We start from the raw sequence: 15,569 nt of genomic DNA on the forward strand, positions 1-15,569 counted from the left end.
AAGCCTCTATAATAAGTTTGTTGCTGTCCGTGAAGTAATTTGCTAGGGTTTTTATTGGAATTGCATTTAATCTATAGATCCACACAGAGAGAACCGACATCTTGACATTATTGAGTCCACCTATCCATGGACATGGGATATCTATTTATTTAGTTCTTTTTTAGAAAAAGTAATTTTTTTTTATTTGTTCTAATTCTTATTTAGTTTCTTTCATTGGCCTTTTGTGGTTTTCCTCAGATCTTATGCAGCTTTTGTTAGACTTACACTGAAGTATTTCTTGTTCTTTTCTCTCTTTTTTTTTTAAGTGCCAATGTTAATGATATGGTATTTTTAAATTTTAAATCCCACTTGTCCTTTTCTGGCATATAGAAATTTTGATTTTGTATGTTAACCTCGTATTCATTGATCTGGCTATAATCACATATCGGTTTCAGAAGGTTATTTCTTTATTCTTATTCTTTCGGATTTTCTTCATATAGTTAAGCCATCTGCAAAGATAACCTTATCATACCCTCTTAACCCGTGTGTGTTTGTGTCTGTGTGTGTGCATGTGTGTGTGTTTGGGTGTGTATTTATGCCTGTGTGTTTGTGTGTGTGTATGTTTGTGTGCATGTGTGTTTGTGTTTGCGTGTCTATGTGTGCATGTGTTCGTGTGTTTCTGTGTGTATTTGTGTGTGTGCACGTTTGTGTGTGTGTGTGCGTCTGTGTGCGTGTGTATCTTATCTCTTTCTTTGTCTGCTGCATGGTCAGCACTGCCCATGGTGTTGAAGACGCTGTGAGCAGGGATGACATCTGGCCTCGTTCCTGACCAGGGTGGGTTTTCAAGTGGGCTCATGGTCTGATTGGCTGGTGCTCAAGTCCTGCCTTTAGAGCTACTTTATCACTTTCGTCTGTGAGCATTTAATCTGTGACTCCTGTGTTAAAATAATCAGCCTTCTGGAACCGCTTTTGGAATTTGGGGGAGGGAGGCAGCAAGGCAGCTTCTCTCCTGTGCTCTAAAGGGCTGAGGAGGGTCAGGTCTGTGGTGGCCTCTGTCAGGACCCACCAGGAGGGGCAGTGACGTCGTGGGGCCCAGGGTGTGCTCAGCCACCAGGAAGCTGCGTGCGCGGGCACGTTTGCGCGGCACTCAGGATGGCTGTCTCTGTGCCTTTCCAGGTCCCTACTGGACGCATGTCCTGTTTACGTGGAAATCCCAGGAGGGCCTAAAAGTCTATGTCAACGGGACGCTGAGCACCTCTGACCCGAGTGGGAAGGTGTCCCACGCCTACGGCGAGCCCAGCGCCAACCTGGTGATTGGGTCTGAGCAGGACCAGAGCAAGCGCTACGAGAGCGGGGCTTTCGATGAGTTCATCATCTGGGAACGCGCCTTGACTCCAGACGAGGTCGAGATGTACTTCACGGCTGCCACAGGTCAGGAGCCGCGGCGCGGGCAGGCCTGCGCTGCCCTGGGGTGCCCTGGGCCCGGCTCCCGTCGCGGGTGTGAGGTGTTCAGTGCTTTGCAGCACAGCACTTGCTAGAGCACCTGCTCCCTAAGATACGGTGGTCAGCCACTTACCAGAGGCACGCAGAGACAAGTTGTCCTGGATCCCAGGGCGCGCGGGCGGTGGCCGTGGGAGGCTTTGGAGGGCACGTGTTCCGTACGTCAGTGTGTCTGCCCACTCAATGCCTCCCACATGTTGCCTTCTTTGCTGGGCTCCTGGAGCCCCAAAGATGCCCTCTTCCTGCCTGGCGCAGAGTAGTCGTTCAGAGCAATGGCCTGTGTACCTGGGCTCAGCTCTTCCCTCTGCCATGATGAGCCATGAACACTGGGTGAGATGCACATAGTATCAACTAACGCTTTGTAAGTGGACAATCTTGTGGCATTTGGTAAGAGTGCGTAGGGACCCTCTGGCCCCTAGGCGGCCTCCTTCCCCACCGGCCTCTGCAGCAGCAGTCCCCTGCGTTAGGCCTAGTCTCGCAGGTCACCACTTCCTCTTCTGTGCCGTGGGTGAGGAGAGCGCCCACCCCCACCGCCAGGGTGCCCTGGCGACACAGCAGGATGGGCCGTGAAAGACAGCTGGCCGTGGCGGAGCTTCCATGCCTCTGCTCCGGCCACAGTCAGCTCTCCATCCCTCACAGCTCCAGTTTCATGGTGCCCACAAGCAACATGCCGCTTATTTCACTTAGAATGACCAGGCACCACGTGGGCCTGTCTCCCTCCAGCAACCTCGGCTGAAGAGGGGGCTGCCCGCTCTTGACCCCTCCTGCAGCGAGGCTGGCCTGACTCAGTGGCCAAATTGATCCGTGTGCCATCTGTGAGCAGGACCGTGGTGGGGCTGTGGGAAACGCTGCCTGGGCACAGCCCACCCTTGATATGGCAGCACGGACAGCCTCGTCCAGAGCACAGGAGAGGGGACCCCAGGGGACAGTCAAGGTGCGGGTCTCGGAAGAGGAATCGGGTGCCACACAGGCACTGACGGCGCCACGGTGGTCTCACAGCCCGCCTTCCGCTTCCACCAAGGAAAGGGGCCTTCCCTCCCTTGCACAGGAGAGGCGTGAGGCCCCGCGGAGTGTCCAGCGGAAGAGGGCCCCGCTGGCCTGCTGCCTGCTGCCAGGATGCAGCGTGGTCACTCTGAGCTGCAGGTCACCGTTCTCGTGGTCGTGTCCTGTCTCGGCGTCCCCAGTCCTCTGCACTTGGATGGGTCCCACACCCCTGCCACCAGAATGGGTGGCAGCTCCTCTGGAGAGGAGCAGAGGAAACAGAAGGCTATGTACTCACAGGGTGAGGGTCACTGGGAGAGCCAGGCTGAGGACAAGGCTGAGCCCCACTCTCCTCTGCTCAGGCGCTTGCCTCTGAGGGGTGTGGGCAGGGCTGCAGACTTTGGTTTTCTTTTTCCATTCGGGGATGGGACCAGGGCCTTGTGCGTGCTAGGCGATGGCTCTGCCACTGAGCCGCACGCAGCCTTCTTTATGCGGAGCCAGGGTCTCTCTGTCCCTGGCTTGGAACTTGCCATCCTCCTGCCTATAACCTGAGTAGCCCGGTGACGGGCGTGTGCCCACCCCCAGCTCTGCAAGACTGACTAACTGCCCTTCATTTTGTGACCTCACCTGGGTGCAATGGGACTTTGATGTGGCCGCTCTGGGGCTCCTTGGCACCTGAGCCATGAACACCACTTTGCTTGGAGAACAATATGGTTGGTTCTGGGGCCTGGGTCTCCCGTGAGTGGCCACCTGCCCTCACCAGTCACTGGCCCCACCCAAATCCAAGGGTTCACACAGCCAGCAAGGGCGACGACCCCACTTGCTCAGGTCACCTGCAGCCACCTCGAGGTGTTTTCTAGCAGTGAAGTTAAACATGTAGTGCTCTGTCCCCAGCAGGAGGTGCTGGGGTTGGAAGCAGTGGGGGAATGGAGGACCACGAAGCCTGGTCACCTGAGTCTTGAAGGTCCTCAATAAGTCAAGGCTCGAGCGCAGGGCCTGGGGCAGCCGCCCCCCGCCCCTGAGGTCCTGGTTCACTCGTTCCTCAGATGAAGCACCAGGGTCCTGTCTGTCTAGTGGGTGCAGCTGAAGCCTGTTTTTCATTCTTTTGTCTTTGAAATCAGTGACGCCTTGCATAAAACTGTCCTTTCAGATGAAGACTTGCATGAAGGGTGATCAAAAGCAATTTAGAATACAAACAGAAAGGCAGTGTGCGCTGTTAAGCAGGTGGACATCACCTTCCCAGCCGTCCCCCTGGAAGCGCCCCTGCCCATCCACTGTGTCTCAAGCTGCTAAACCTGGGAACCAAGGCAGACCTTCCTTGGGGAAAAGGGGCGCAGTCTTGGTCCTTAATAAGCGCTACTTATTTTTTCTAGGAAAACACGTTTGGTCGACTTCCACACCAGGCTTCTCCATGACGCCCACAGCAGACACCATGGTGAGCAGGTGCACTTTCTTTGACCCCTTGGGTGATGTATCTGGGGGGGCCAGACGCCGGGAGGGCTGAGTTCCCTTAGATGACGTGGGCTCTTGCTTAGTGGCAGTGTAGTGTCTGGGAGGAAATGCTGGACACAGGGAAAGCCAACTTTGGGCCTCGCTCTCGGTGCTCATGGTGATGGAGGGGAAGACAGTCACTGAGATGCTGAAAATGGTGATGGAGACTCTCAGAGACCATGGCCCCAAGGTTCTCTACTGGCAGTGGGAGACGCCTCTGTGCCGTGCTCAGCTTCCTCTGTGCCTTTTCTTTGCTGTCCGAGGGAAGCTCAGCTGGTATTGAGCGCTCCCCTCTGGAACCAGCCTCTGTCACCAACGAACTTCCCTTGCTCCCAGACGTCCCTAACAGCGCTGACTCTGGAGCATCCTCCCAGGTCTGGTCTCTGGGCCACCTTCGCCTCTCTGTGCTTAGCTTCGTCTGTCAAGGGTCCTCTTTCAGAAGGAGGCTGTGGGGGTGAAATGCTCACACGTGCCAACAGTTCACCAAGGGGCCTGGCATGTGGGAGGACCACGCCATGGGCATCGTGGAACAGAACGCCTGCGGCCCAGAGCTGGGCCCCTGGGCTTCCAACAGACCGTGTGGCTTCTGTTCTCGGCAGAGGCTCACGTGGCCAATTTCTTTCAGATGCCCACTGACGCCTACCACCCCATCATTACCAACCTGACAGAGGAGAGGAAGAACTTCCAAAGACCCGGAATCGTGCTGAATTACCTTCACAATGTGTCCTGTGGCTTGCCCAACAAGTCCCTTTCGGAGGACACAGCGCTGACCCTCACAGAGGTTAGCACTCTAGGCCCGTGTGTGGTGGACCCGGGCCAGCGCGCGGCCACACCACAGCCTGCCGCAGAGACCAGGCGCTTTCACATGAAGTCAGTCCTGCATGTCACGCTTCCTACCACGAGCCGGTGGCATGCCGCTCTGGACAGCTGTGGGCAGCCCCAGGGCTCTGCCTTTCATTTCCTGAGCCGGCCTGGCCCTTGGAGACATGTGGGTCTGAACTCCTGTCGACTGCTGAATCAGCTGGGGCTGCAGGCCACGGTCTGCCGTGGGCATCCCAGGGTCACCCACAGCGCCCAGTGAACTCCTCAGGATGCAGGAAGCACTTCATAAGTACTGACCCCTCTCCTGTGCACTGAGCTGGGCGACAGGGGGTCACTGTGGCAGCTGGTGCCTTGTATGCAGCTGGTGCCGAGTGCACGTTCGCTCGTGGTGCTTCTGCCCTGCCCTCCTGTGGCAGTGGTTCCCACAAAGGGTCCTCGGAGGTGTGCAGTAGGCGCTCAGCTGGGGTTCTGCTCGGGGTGTCCAGGGCAGGAGGAACTCCGCAGTGCTTCCATCACTTAGACACTGGTTTGCTCAGCACCTGCTGTGCTGGGTTTTTGTGTTGTTGTTTTTTGTTTGTTTGTTTGTTTTTGTGGTGCTGGGGATTGGACCCAGGGCCTTGTGCTTGCGAGGCAAGCATTCTACCAACTGAGCTATATCCCCAGCCCTGCTGTGCTGGTTGAGTTAACCCTGATCATGAACCAGTTGATGAATTAGCCCCCACTACCTACCCATGAGCAGGCTGGCCAGTTAGTAGTGCCTTTGGGTAGCCCCATCTCCACCTGGCCTGGGATTCCTGAGGGTCGAACTCAGCTTTGCCCTGCTTCCATGGGGCTTGCAGCCTGGGCGTGTCCAGTCCTGAGAACTGTATGGGGAGCTGGTTTGAGAGGCCCTCCTCAGAACCTTCCAGCAGTCTGTGTGCTTTCCAGACGGGTCTGGAACACAGAACCCAGCCCTGTGACCTGCTTGCTGCTAATCGCAAGGCACTGCGGTGACAGCAGGCAGATGGGTGACTGGCAGGTGAGCCGCCACGGCAGCGCCTCAGAGCTGCCAGAGGAGCTGCCATGTGGCTGACAGGAGTGACGAGGGACAGCAGAGCCAGCCAGGACCAGGGCCAGGCCAAGCCCAGTGTGGGGCTGGGGACATCTGGTGGGGACGGGGTACATGCGGTGTGGTGGCTCCATGCCTTTCACGGGTGCATTTGGAAGGTGGAATTGAGCTCAGGTCTGCTTAGGAAGCGCTTCCATTTCCAGCTTGCCGACTTCCTGTCTGCTCTGCTTCCTTCTCCCCCTGGCTAAACCTCACAAGCCAGAGAAGCTCAAGTGGCTTCAAGGACCAGACAATTAAAGACAAGGATGCAGTAGGGTGGGCGGGACAGCTCCCCAGCTCATCTGCAGTCACCCAATTCCAACCTTTAGCGTCACCTCTTCTGGTTTTGCAAGGGAAGCCCCTGCCTGGAGTTTTACAATGAGAATTCTCACAATGTAAACAAGTGTGCAGCATTAAAACAAAAATCATGTGTAGACCGAATGAAAACTGCCTCCAAGATGGATGCTGCCGTGGGGCCCGGGTGGAGACGCCTGGGTGGAGATCCCTGTGTGGATCAGGGTCAAGTTGCCCGTCTCTGGTGCCCTGGAGACAAATCACACAGATTTACCCCAGACGCCACCAGTCTCAGATGGAGTGACAGGTGTAAGTGCTTAGTGGCCACATTGTCCTGTGGGGTCCTGGCTTATGGCCTGTCAATCACACAGGATGGTGAGGGGTCTCTTCCTGTGCTGTGTGGGAGGGGGGCCGCCAGTCACACGTGCTGTCGAGCATTTGAGCGGCATTTGCGCTGTGGTTCCTGTCAACTGGAGGTGTGGTGACTGCAGGTCACGGAGGAACCTGGGGCCCCATGCAGCTGTGAAGTGTATGGTTCGCAGTCCTGAGGGTACTGCATGCTGAGAAAATGGAGTTGTGCAGAGATTGAGCCAAGTCAGATACACGATTAGTTCCCAGGTTCTTCTTTTAAAAATGTGGCTTTTGGTAACCTGAAAAGGACAAGCGTGGTTTGTTTATTTCTATCCAGGGGAGAGAGATGCTGTAGGTCAGGAACCAGCCCACTGTGCCTACTACCCACCCAGGCCATATCTGGCCGTTGACAGTTTCTATGCGTAAAGTTCTGTTGGCACAGACGCCCACCCATTTCCTGATGTCTCGGCTGCTTGTGCTCCGAGCCCAGCCCGGATGTGTGCCTGTGAAGCTGGAACTCTTTCCTACCTGGCCCCTCGAGACAGGTCTGGACCCTGCTCCAGCCCAGTGAGGGCAGGCCACTCTGTGTGTCTTTAACTCTGGAAGCTTGCGCTGCAGGGTCTTAATAAGCATCTGTCCCATAGAATGAAAGAGTGGGGTTTTGATGCTGTGTCCCCTGAATAGGAGCAGGGTGGCTTTTTTGGAAATGATGTTTGCAGGAAAGTTGGGACACTTAGCTCAGGCTCTAAGTATAATCCTGGTGTCTACGCTGGGAGGCAGGTGAAATAAACAGGTGCGAGGTAGCATGGGAGGCGGAGACTGGGGAACTGGGGACCCCTGCCCATCTAAGCAGCACCTCTGCTCAGCTTTCGTGGATTGTGGTTAAGTGGGAACTTGGCTGAGCGGTGTCCAAACTTCTGCATTTTTCAAGGGAGGAAGGAAAACCACATATTTTCACTTAAGTCTCTCAATTTAGAAACGTTAGAAACTAATTTCATTAATTTAGAACAATAGTGAGCCAGACCAAACGTGTCTTTAGGTCGGTTTTCCCACGGAGCCCCGAGTACCCTCTGCTTTGTGGAGAGGTTATTTCCAATTAACACAAGTGGGTTAGCATCTGTTTGGCTTCTCACCCTAAGAAAAGCATAATCCAGGTCCTGATTTTTAATTAATTCACTAATTTAACTGGCATCTGCAGAGGGCATTGGGCCACACTGAGCAGTGTCCAATCTGACATCCCCAAGCTGGCCATGGACTTTACAGGGCCATGATACCAAGCAAGTCAGAAGAGCCTGATGCTTTAATACACTAATGTGAGCTCGGATTGTTCCCTGCTGCGTGCAAACCCAGGCAGTGGTCATCGGAGATGCACAGGGGCCACAGGGGAGTCATGGTCTTGACTTGAGGCTGGGGTCTATGCTGAGCAGTGCCCTCTTGTTCCCTTTAGACCTTCTTGAACACCGTGGGCGAGCTGTTCCTACTGCCTAGTTGGACCGACGTGTCAGAGGTAAGGGCAGAGAACATCTGATCTTCAAACACACACCTGGGGAGGTTTTATCTTCCTCAAATGACCAGTTCACGTCCACAGGGGTGGGGCAGTGTGTAGTCCATACATCTGGGCCACGTGAGCTCATCTTGCCTGGATGCATTGTTGAGGCCCAGGGGCTGCTGTGTGCAGGTCCTGTGCTCTGAGGAAGGAAGCAGCCAGTTTCTTCTCGAGGGCTGTCCCTTGCTGGTATTGGACCGGATATGCTTTTTGGCATCACTTTTGCATCGGGAATAGCAAAAGGAGTCATGTTTGATGTTGAAAGACCTCTGGACTGAGGGGAGCAGCCGCTCACAGCAGCTCACACCCAGGGTAAAAGTGTCAAATGAGAAGCTCTCGTTCTCGGCATGAATCCAGAGGAGGTAGAGCCATTTTTATTTTGCTTCCAAAAGACCTACTGACTTTATTTATTTTAAAATAAAATAACTCAACAGGTAGTCGTGGAGAAGTTGGAAAGTGCAGATGATACCCATGCCAGGAGGGAGGCGCTGGGTCCTGCAGATGTCCTTGCAGACTGGTTTTCCATACCTGCGTGTCCATACACATTCCACAAGCAGTGTATATCTGGTTTCACCTGCTTTTTCCATATTCTGTCAAGAATGTGTTCCAAGGTGCTGAGCATTCTTCTGCAACATCATGCTAGTCAGGATGGGACAAGCTGAGCTATGGTAACAAGAGAGCCCACACCGCAGCGGCTTGGCACAGCTCCTCAGGCACACGGAGTCAGGGGGCTCTGAGGAACCTCCATCCCACATAGTGACTCTGGACCCTGCCTCTGCCTGTCCGCTGCTATCTGCAGCACATGGCTTCCAATGCTGTCAGTGTGGTGGAGGAGGGAGGAGGCCCGGGCCCGGCCACACCAGTAGGTTGAAGTGCTCCTTCTCCTGAAGCCTTATCATTAGAAATGTTGGGAAGCATTTTCCAGAGAGGCAGAGTGACATCTCATTCTCTGCTTATTAATGAGATTGCACCAGGGCTTGCATTTCATGGGCTCTTCATTTGAACAATTTCCGATGGAATAAGATTGTGTTTAATATTGGCAAAGGGAGGAAAAGGTCAGGAATGGAAGACCAATGCCATCTTACTGGAAGCAGATTCTTTTTTAAAGAGCACAGCCCTGCGGGGTTGGCGATTTCAAGGGGACTTGGTGTATGAGACTGCACCCTGGGAATCCAGAGAGGAGCCCATGGAGGACTCAGACAGTTGGAGTTTCTGTATCAATTTAAATTAACTCTTTTGGAATGCAAAATGTGCCGCAAGAATGTGCCGCAAGATATGTGAATCTGCTGCAGACCATGAATAGTTATGAACGTCCTGGATTCAGGCAGGCAGCAACGTGCATCAGAGAGCAAACGCATCGGCCGCGCCCCACCAGGGCTGGTGCCAGGGACACGGACTCTCACGTGCCTAACTGTGCTCGACTGATTGTAACTGGGCCACGAGCCTAAGAGAAATTGTCTAAAATTGGCCTCAGCGTTCCATTTCCAGCTCATTAGGGTCTCCTGGAGCGTGTGTTTGAGAATGCTGAGCTTAGCTGCAGACAGATGCTTCTCAGAAAGAGGGGGAGGCGGGGGGGGCAGAGCAGCTGCCAGGCGAGGGAGGGCGAGGCAGGCCCTCCTCCTTGCCCTGTGCCTGAGGACCGGCAGCCATACCAGGTGTTCACGTGCCCTGAGCTGGAGCAGGTACGCGTGACCAGGAGAGCCTCACCTTGCTGGGGGCAGTGTCCACAGGTTCTTCCCTGCCTTGTGAAACCAGTGAGCGCAGAGGGCTCTTGGAGGGCAAGTTCAGGAGGCCAGATGTGATTCGGGGAGCTGGCTTCTCCGGCCATCTGCCCCCATGGAGAGCGGGCCAGAACTGCTGGTGTCCTCGTGCCAGAGGGGACTTGGGGTGTCGGCCCCTCCCCCTGGAGTGGAAGGGGCAGATCTGGGACTTGCTGCATCTCTTGGAGGGTTCAGAGTGGAGCCAGGACCAGGGGTCTGAGCCTCCTAGTCCCCAGGAGCTGATGCTCGGTGTTGGGCCAGCTTGGTGCCATGTTCCTGCTCTGTGGCCCTGGAGGCCGGGGGTGCAGCCACTGTCCAGTCTGAAGGGGGCAGAGTCAGGTGGCTCGTCCCTCTTCACAGCATGGTGAGGCAGCGTGGTTAGCTTTCCAAAATGGGGCTTTGCTGAGATGCTGAGGCCGTCCTAGAACTTGCCACCCTCCCACTTCAGCCTCCCTAATCGTGGGGGTGACAGGTATGGCCACTCGGCTGAGTAAGCTGGAAGCATGAGTGTCTGTCCTCAGTCTGCCTGTCTCCTGCTGCTTCTTCATGTCTGTGTTGTTCACAGGACAAGGTCCTGGTGCTGGGCCTGATTGACACCATCGATGCTGTCATGGGCCACGTATCCTCCAACCTGCACGCCAGTGAGCCCCAGGTCTCCATCATGGGATCTTCCTCCATGGCAGGTAGCTGGGGTCCTAGGGCCAGGTGGGCGTGTGAGTGGAGGTGGGAGACGCAGGGCTGGTGCTCAGCCTCATGCCCACCGGGAGCTGTGGCGAACCCACCTTTGCCTACACTGCACTTCCGTTGCCAGATTGTGTCTTGAAGGGAAGCGTGAGGTTAGAGGCAGGTGGAGGTGGGCCTCAGCCCATGTGCACACCGTGAGTGATGTGCTAGCCTGATGCCAGTCGTGGGACCTCAGGGCTTGCAGAAGGTCAGCCACCCAGCGGTGGGTGGTCTTGCATCTTTGTGAGTTTGCTGAGACACAGAGAGGAAGGGCTGTGGGGGGAGTGTTGCCCCAGCATAAGGTCTGCCTGCCCCTGGGTTGGAGCACTCCGCCTGTGCAGTAGCTGCTTCTGGCCCTTGTGTCTTGAGGCCACGTCTCCTAAGGGCAGTGACACTCCCAAGGGAAATCGCTGGGTTAGAAAGGGGAAGGCAGGTGGCATGTCCCCCCTCTTCAGGCTGCGAGCCCACTGCTCAGCTCCCGCCTCCTCTTCCTCTTCTTCACAGACTTCTCCGTGGCCAAGGTCCTCCCCAGGATGCTGAGTGCCCCTCACTACCGCTTCCCTGCCCATGGGCAGAGCTACATCCAGATTCCCCGCGAGGCCCTTTGCAGCTCAGGTGGGTGCAGTGCTTAGGCCCTCTGGGCAGCCCAAGGGGTGATCCAGAGTCCTGTGGGGGCTGCTGATGGGTCCAGGGCTCCTGAGTGCCCTGTGGAAAGAGCTTGGTGTGCTCAGAGCGTGTGTCCATGGGGTGTGCCCAAGGGATGTGCTCATGGGGAGTGCCCAGGGGATGTGCCCAAGGGGTGTACCCAAGGGGTGTGCTCCGGCACCCTCAGTGCAAGCTTTGTGGTGTCCCTCAAGCGCTAACCCCATGCCAGCCACTGACAACTGGAAGTGATGGAGACTGGGAATCTGCCTTCAAGTGAGCCTGTTCCTCCCTGTGGGACTCTCCTGTTCCCAGCTCTGCTCAGGCCTGGTTATCCAAGTGTCAATGGCGAGGGCCATCTCCCTCCCTCCCCTCAGGGGCCTTCCGGGGGAGGGTCTGTCCAGGGACATACCCCTAAAGGGTCTGTGGCCTCCCTGGCAGGCCTAGCTCTCCCTGGGAGCTCAGCATCTACGTTTCTGGGGTTGTCTGGGGACAGAACCAGAGTCCCTGTCCCAGTTAAGCACTCAGTTGCACGGCTGCAGCTTCCTGGCCTTGGAAGACCCTACCCGTTGTCCCCCAGGAGCCGTCCAGGTCCCAGGGCATGAGGGGCTGCATTGTGACTGGGCGGGGGCTCTGTGCTTCTCTCCACACCTGGAACGTTGGCCCTGTCTGACCTGTGCTCTGTCCCCAGCCTGGACCACCATCGTGGGCCTGCTCTACCACTCCGTGCACTACTACTTGAACAACGTCCAGCCAGCCAGCACAGAGTGAGTCTCGGGGTCCACAGCAGAGCCGGTGCTCGTTTGCTGGGTGGTGGATCTGGGCAACACCCCCATGCCGTCGCCTGACCACCACCATCTAGTCAGAGTGCCCTGGGCACCAGCGCCTGCTGGTTCACTATCAGTCAGGTCCAGCCATGGCCCTGTGGGCAGCGCAGGGACTCCTGCCTGGGGCCTGGCAGTCCTGCAGGAGCATGGGCTGGGGACTGCCAGCCCCACCTGGGCCTGGCTGTGTGGCCTTAGATGAGTGACCCAGCCTCTCTGGGCCTGTCTGCACATCTGCAGCAGGAGGACAGCAGACCTGCTCCCGTCATTGTCTGCCCTGGGCAGATCATTCGCTGGTTCTCTGTGTACTGAGTGCCTACTCTGTGCTGAGGAGCTGGGGAGCAGGGAGAAAATCATATCAGCTCCGAGCCCTGGTGGGGCTCAGTCCCATGGCGATGGCCACCAGTGCTGCACATGAGGCGGGTGCTGGTGAGAGGGGCTGTCCGGGGCCTGCTCACGGCCTTGCTCCCTGCGTCTTGCTGGAGGGGTGCTCCTCCCTGGTTTGTGATGAGTTGGTGCAGTTCTTCAGGAAGAAACTGCCTGGCACCTGGACCCAGGCAGGTGGGACCTGCCTTGCAGGACAGGACTGGCATGGGGAGCCAGGTCTCTGTCCTTGCTCTGATTCACCTGTGACACCCCACTGACCTGCCTGTACTGGGGGCCACACACTGTGTATTCCCAAGGGCAAAAATCCTCAAGGGCAAAGACTATTTGGGGGTCACAGATCTGAGAATCATGGTGTCCAGGGGCCCTGCAAGAGGCACAGCACAGGGCAGGGCCTTGGTCCCCGATGGAGAAGGTCAGGTCACAAAGGCTCCTGGGGCTGCCGTGGAGGCATGGTGGGATGCAGGCTTTCCTTCCGTGCTTTTTCTTTGTGTTTTTTCCTGTGGTCCTGTGGATGGTTGGCTTGGGTCAGTGACGTTTCCATGTGGAATTGTTAGACAGAGGACCCCGTCTGTTGTCATTTGCTAGAACAGGAAGTCAAGGACTCTCCTGGCTGCAGACTGTCCTGATGAGGCCCCCTGGAGGCTGTTGGTTCCACAGGGTGTCATCTTTGTGAACTCCGTGTCCATGATTCCAGGAATCATCCCGTGTGCTTCCTGGAGGCTACTCCTCAGGGAGTCAAGTGGGACATTTTTTACAGGACCTGGGGTGGGTACAGGGTGCATGGAGGAGCTTCACCAGTTCTGTCCCAGCAGGTCACCAGACACAGCACCCTGATCTAGTTACTAGGAAAGCCAGTTGAGGGAAGAGAGGGGTGGGCGCCCACAGCTCCCAGGACCCTGTCACCGCCCCACAGAGAGTTCTGTGGGTGGATGCCTGTGGTCCCTGCAGAATCCTCAGCCAGTGCCTGAGCCTGACGCAGGATGCTCTCAGGGTCCAGAGGTGGCCAGGTGACCATCCTCCATTCTAGTGTAACTGTCTGAAATTCAGATTCCGGCAGTAGATCCTCGTTGATCTCCGGCTAGGGCCAGAATTGGGGCAAGGTGAACAGGAACCTCGGACACACGAGTTGAAAAGGTGCCCTCCAGGGGCCTTCCTCGGCTGCACTCCCCACACCTGGACACGAGCACCTCCCTAACTTACAACCAGGCTCCTGGCCCTGAATGTCACTTCAGCCTTGTTACTCCATGAGGCCAGTACCACCAGTGCTAGTCAGGCTTCTGTAGATTGGGTTATAAGTGACAGTGAACACAGCTTAAATGGCCTTAAGCAAAAGGGGAATTTGTTGGGTGATGTGAGCTGAAAGTTCCATAGACATTGGCTTCGGGATCAGCTTGACCCAGCAGCCAGTCGGTGTTACTAGGCTCCATCTCTAGGCCCTTCTTAGGGTGGGCTCCCTTCTCAGCCCCTCCCTTTCTGGTTTTAAGCCCTCCCTGGCCCCGCCCCTCGGAGCTGATGGCTAGTGAAGTGACACTGACGCAGCGCTCTCCACCTGAGTCCTGCTGCACTCCTGCATCTTTCTGGTCGTGGCTCACCCCTGACGGGCACCATAGCCTGAGGACTGAGGCACAGGCCTGCCTCGGCCCTGGGTGGAGGGATTTCTCCTGAGCCAGTGATAGTATCAAGTCCAAGTGCCTGCTCTGCAGGGGGTGGCGCCTGCAGGGAAACTGAGGAGGCTTTCCTGGGAGAGGAACGGTGGCTGCTGGGAGCAAACAGCAGAGCCCAGCCAGGTCATTACCTCCCTGCTTCCTAACCAGGGAAGGGCGAGCCCAGGCGAGCGGGCGGCCTGCCCAAGGTCACGAGCCCAGCGGCTGGGATTCCCCGAGGTGGGCTGGGTCTTGCTGTTCTTGCGCACCCCTGGGTGTTGTGAGGCAGGGCCCCTCTCCCCTCCTGGCACTGGTGCACCTCCAACAGAGCAGGAGCTGAAGGATCGAAGTCGGCAGGCAGGTTCAGAAGGTGAGCACCAGGACCTGTGGGCGCAGCAGCCCGAGTGGTGCTGCTGGCGTCCCACCCAGCAGGGCCAGCGCCTCTGAGGCTGCAGGCCTGGTGCCCGGCTCTGACTGCCGTCTGCCCTTCCATTGCCGTTTCCTAATGATTTCCCATTTGTCTCCAAGGATTGCCGAGGCAGCCAACTGCAGAGCCTGCTTGCTGTCTGCTGCCAGCTACCTGATTTCCCTGGAGGTGTCCCCACCACCCACCGTCTCCCAGAATCTCTCAGGGGCTCCTCTCATCACTGTTCATCTCAGGCACAGGCTGGTGAGTTGCCAACTTCCCCTCATCCGGTCCTGCCTCTGGTTCGTGCTGAGGAACTTTGGCTATTGGGGTGATTGTACGAAGGACCCTGTGGTGCTGGTGCAGAGTCCCTGCTCCTGTGACTGAGCTGCAGTAGCAAGTTCAGGAAGGTGCTCAGGGTCACTTGCCTGAGTTGAGGTTGGGCCCAAAGCCTCTGAGCACAGAGTCATGTGCGGCAATCACAGATGTGCCTCTGGTCAGGACCAGGGTCCTCTTTGGAGGACAGGGACAGATGCATCCCTCAGTGTCACATTTGACGGTCATGAGCAAGGTCCAGAACTTGTCTGAGGGGAACTCCTGGAGGTCAGGACCAGTGTCTGGAGCCTCGGGTCTGTGTGACGAGTTTGCCCAGCACCGCAACCTCAGGTCTCTCCTTGCTTACTCCATCTGTCAGTGGGCGGGAGCGGCATAGGTGTGGTGCCAGCGCTGCCACCCCTGGGACACCATGTTCCTCTCACATGCCCTTCATTTGAAATGTGGCACTGATGCTGCGCAAGGTAGCACCACTGTGTGCCCAGCGTGGAGCCGTGAGAACCAGCCAAACGCCAGGCACATCATCTATGCTGCCCCCAAGGACATGGGGATGCTGCGGGTTTCCAGGTGGGGCTGTCCTCATGAAGGGGCCAGTGTAGATCAGCCCAGGGAACCTAGAGGACAGTAGGAGACAGAGCAGGCAGGCGAGGAGGAATCCCAGGGCTCAGAGATGGATTGCCTGGCACAGGGCCAAGGCTGTGCCACAGCCAAGTGCCAGGGATGTTCCCAAGCACTCACACACATGCACACACATGCAATGGACACACTCACATGCACACACCCAGCACATACATGAACAT

At 56.6% G+C, this 15,569-nt stretch overlaps 1 protein-coding gene across 2 annotated transcripts in view; it reads left to right on the top strand.

The window, feature by feature from the left end:
- Nucleotides 1–15,569, top strand: part of Adgrd1 (adhesion G protein-coupled receptor D1) — a 108,917-nt gene that overhangs the window by 24,524 nt on the left and 68,824 nt on the right. For both annotated transcript variants that reach the window (XM_047561577.1, XM_047561578.1), the window contains 8 exons: nt 1,156–1,410; nt 3,834–3,895; nt 4,577–4,732; nt 7,953–8,012; nt 10,377–10,494; nt 11,039–11,149; nt 11,868–11,943; nt 14,559–14,700. In XM_047561577.1, coding sequence (XP_047417533.1) covers nt 1,156–1,410; nt 3,834–3,895; nt 4,577–4,732; nt 7,953–8,012; nt 10,377–10,494; nt 11,039–11,149; nt 11,868–11,943; nt 14,559–14,700 — 980 coding nt within the window. The remainder of the gene's footprint in view (nt 1–1,155; nt 1,411–3,833; nt 3,896–4,576; nt 4,733–7,952; nt 8,013–10,376; nt 10,495–11,038; nt 11,150–11,867; nt 11,944–14,558; nt 14,701–15,569) is intronic.

This window comes from Sciurus carolinensis, chromosome 8 (genome assembly GCF_902686445.1).
Source record: "Sciurus carolinensis chromosome 8, mSciCar1.2, whole genome shotgun sequence".
Classification (NCBI taxonomy): Eukaryota; Metazoa; Chordata; class Mammalia; order Rodentia; family Sciuridae; genus Sciurus; species Sciurus carolinensis.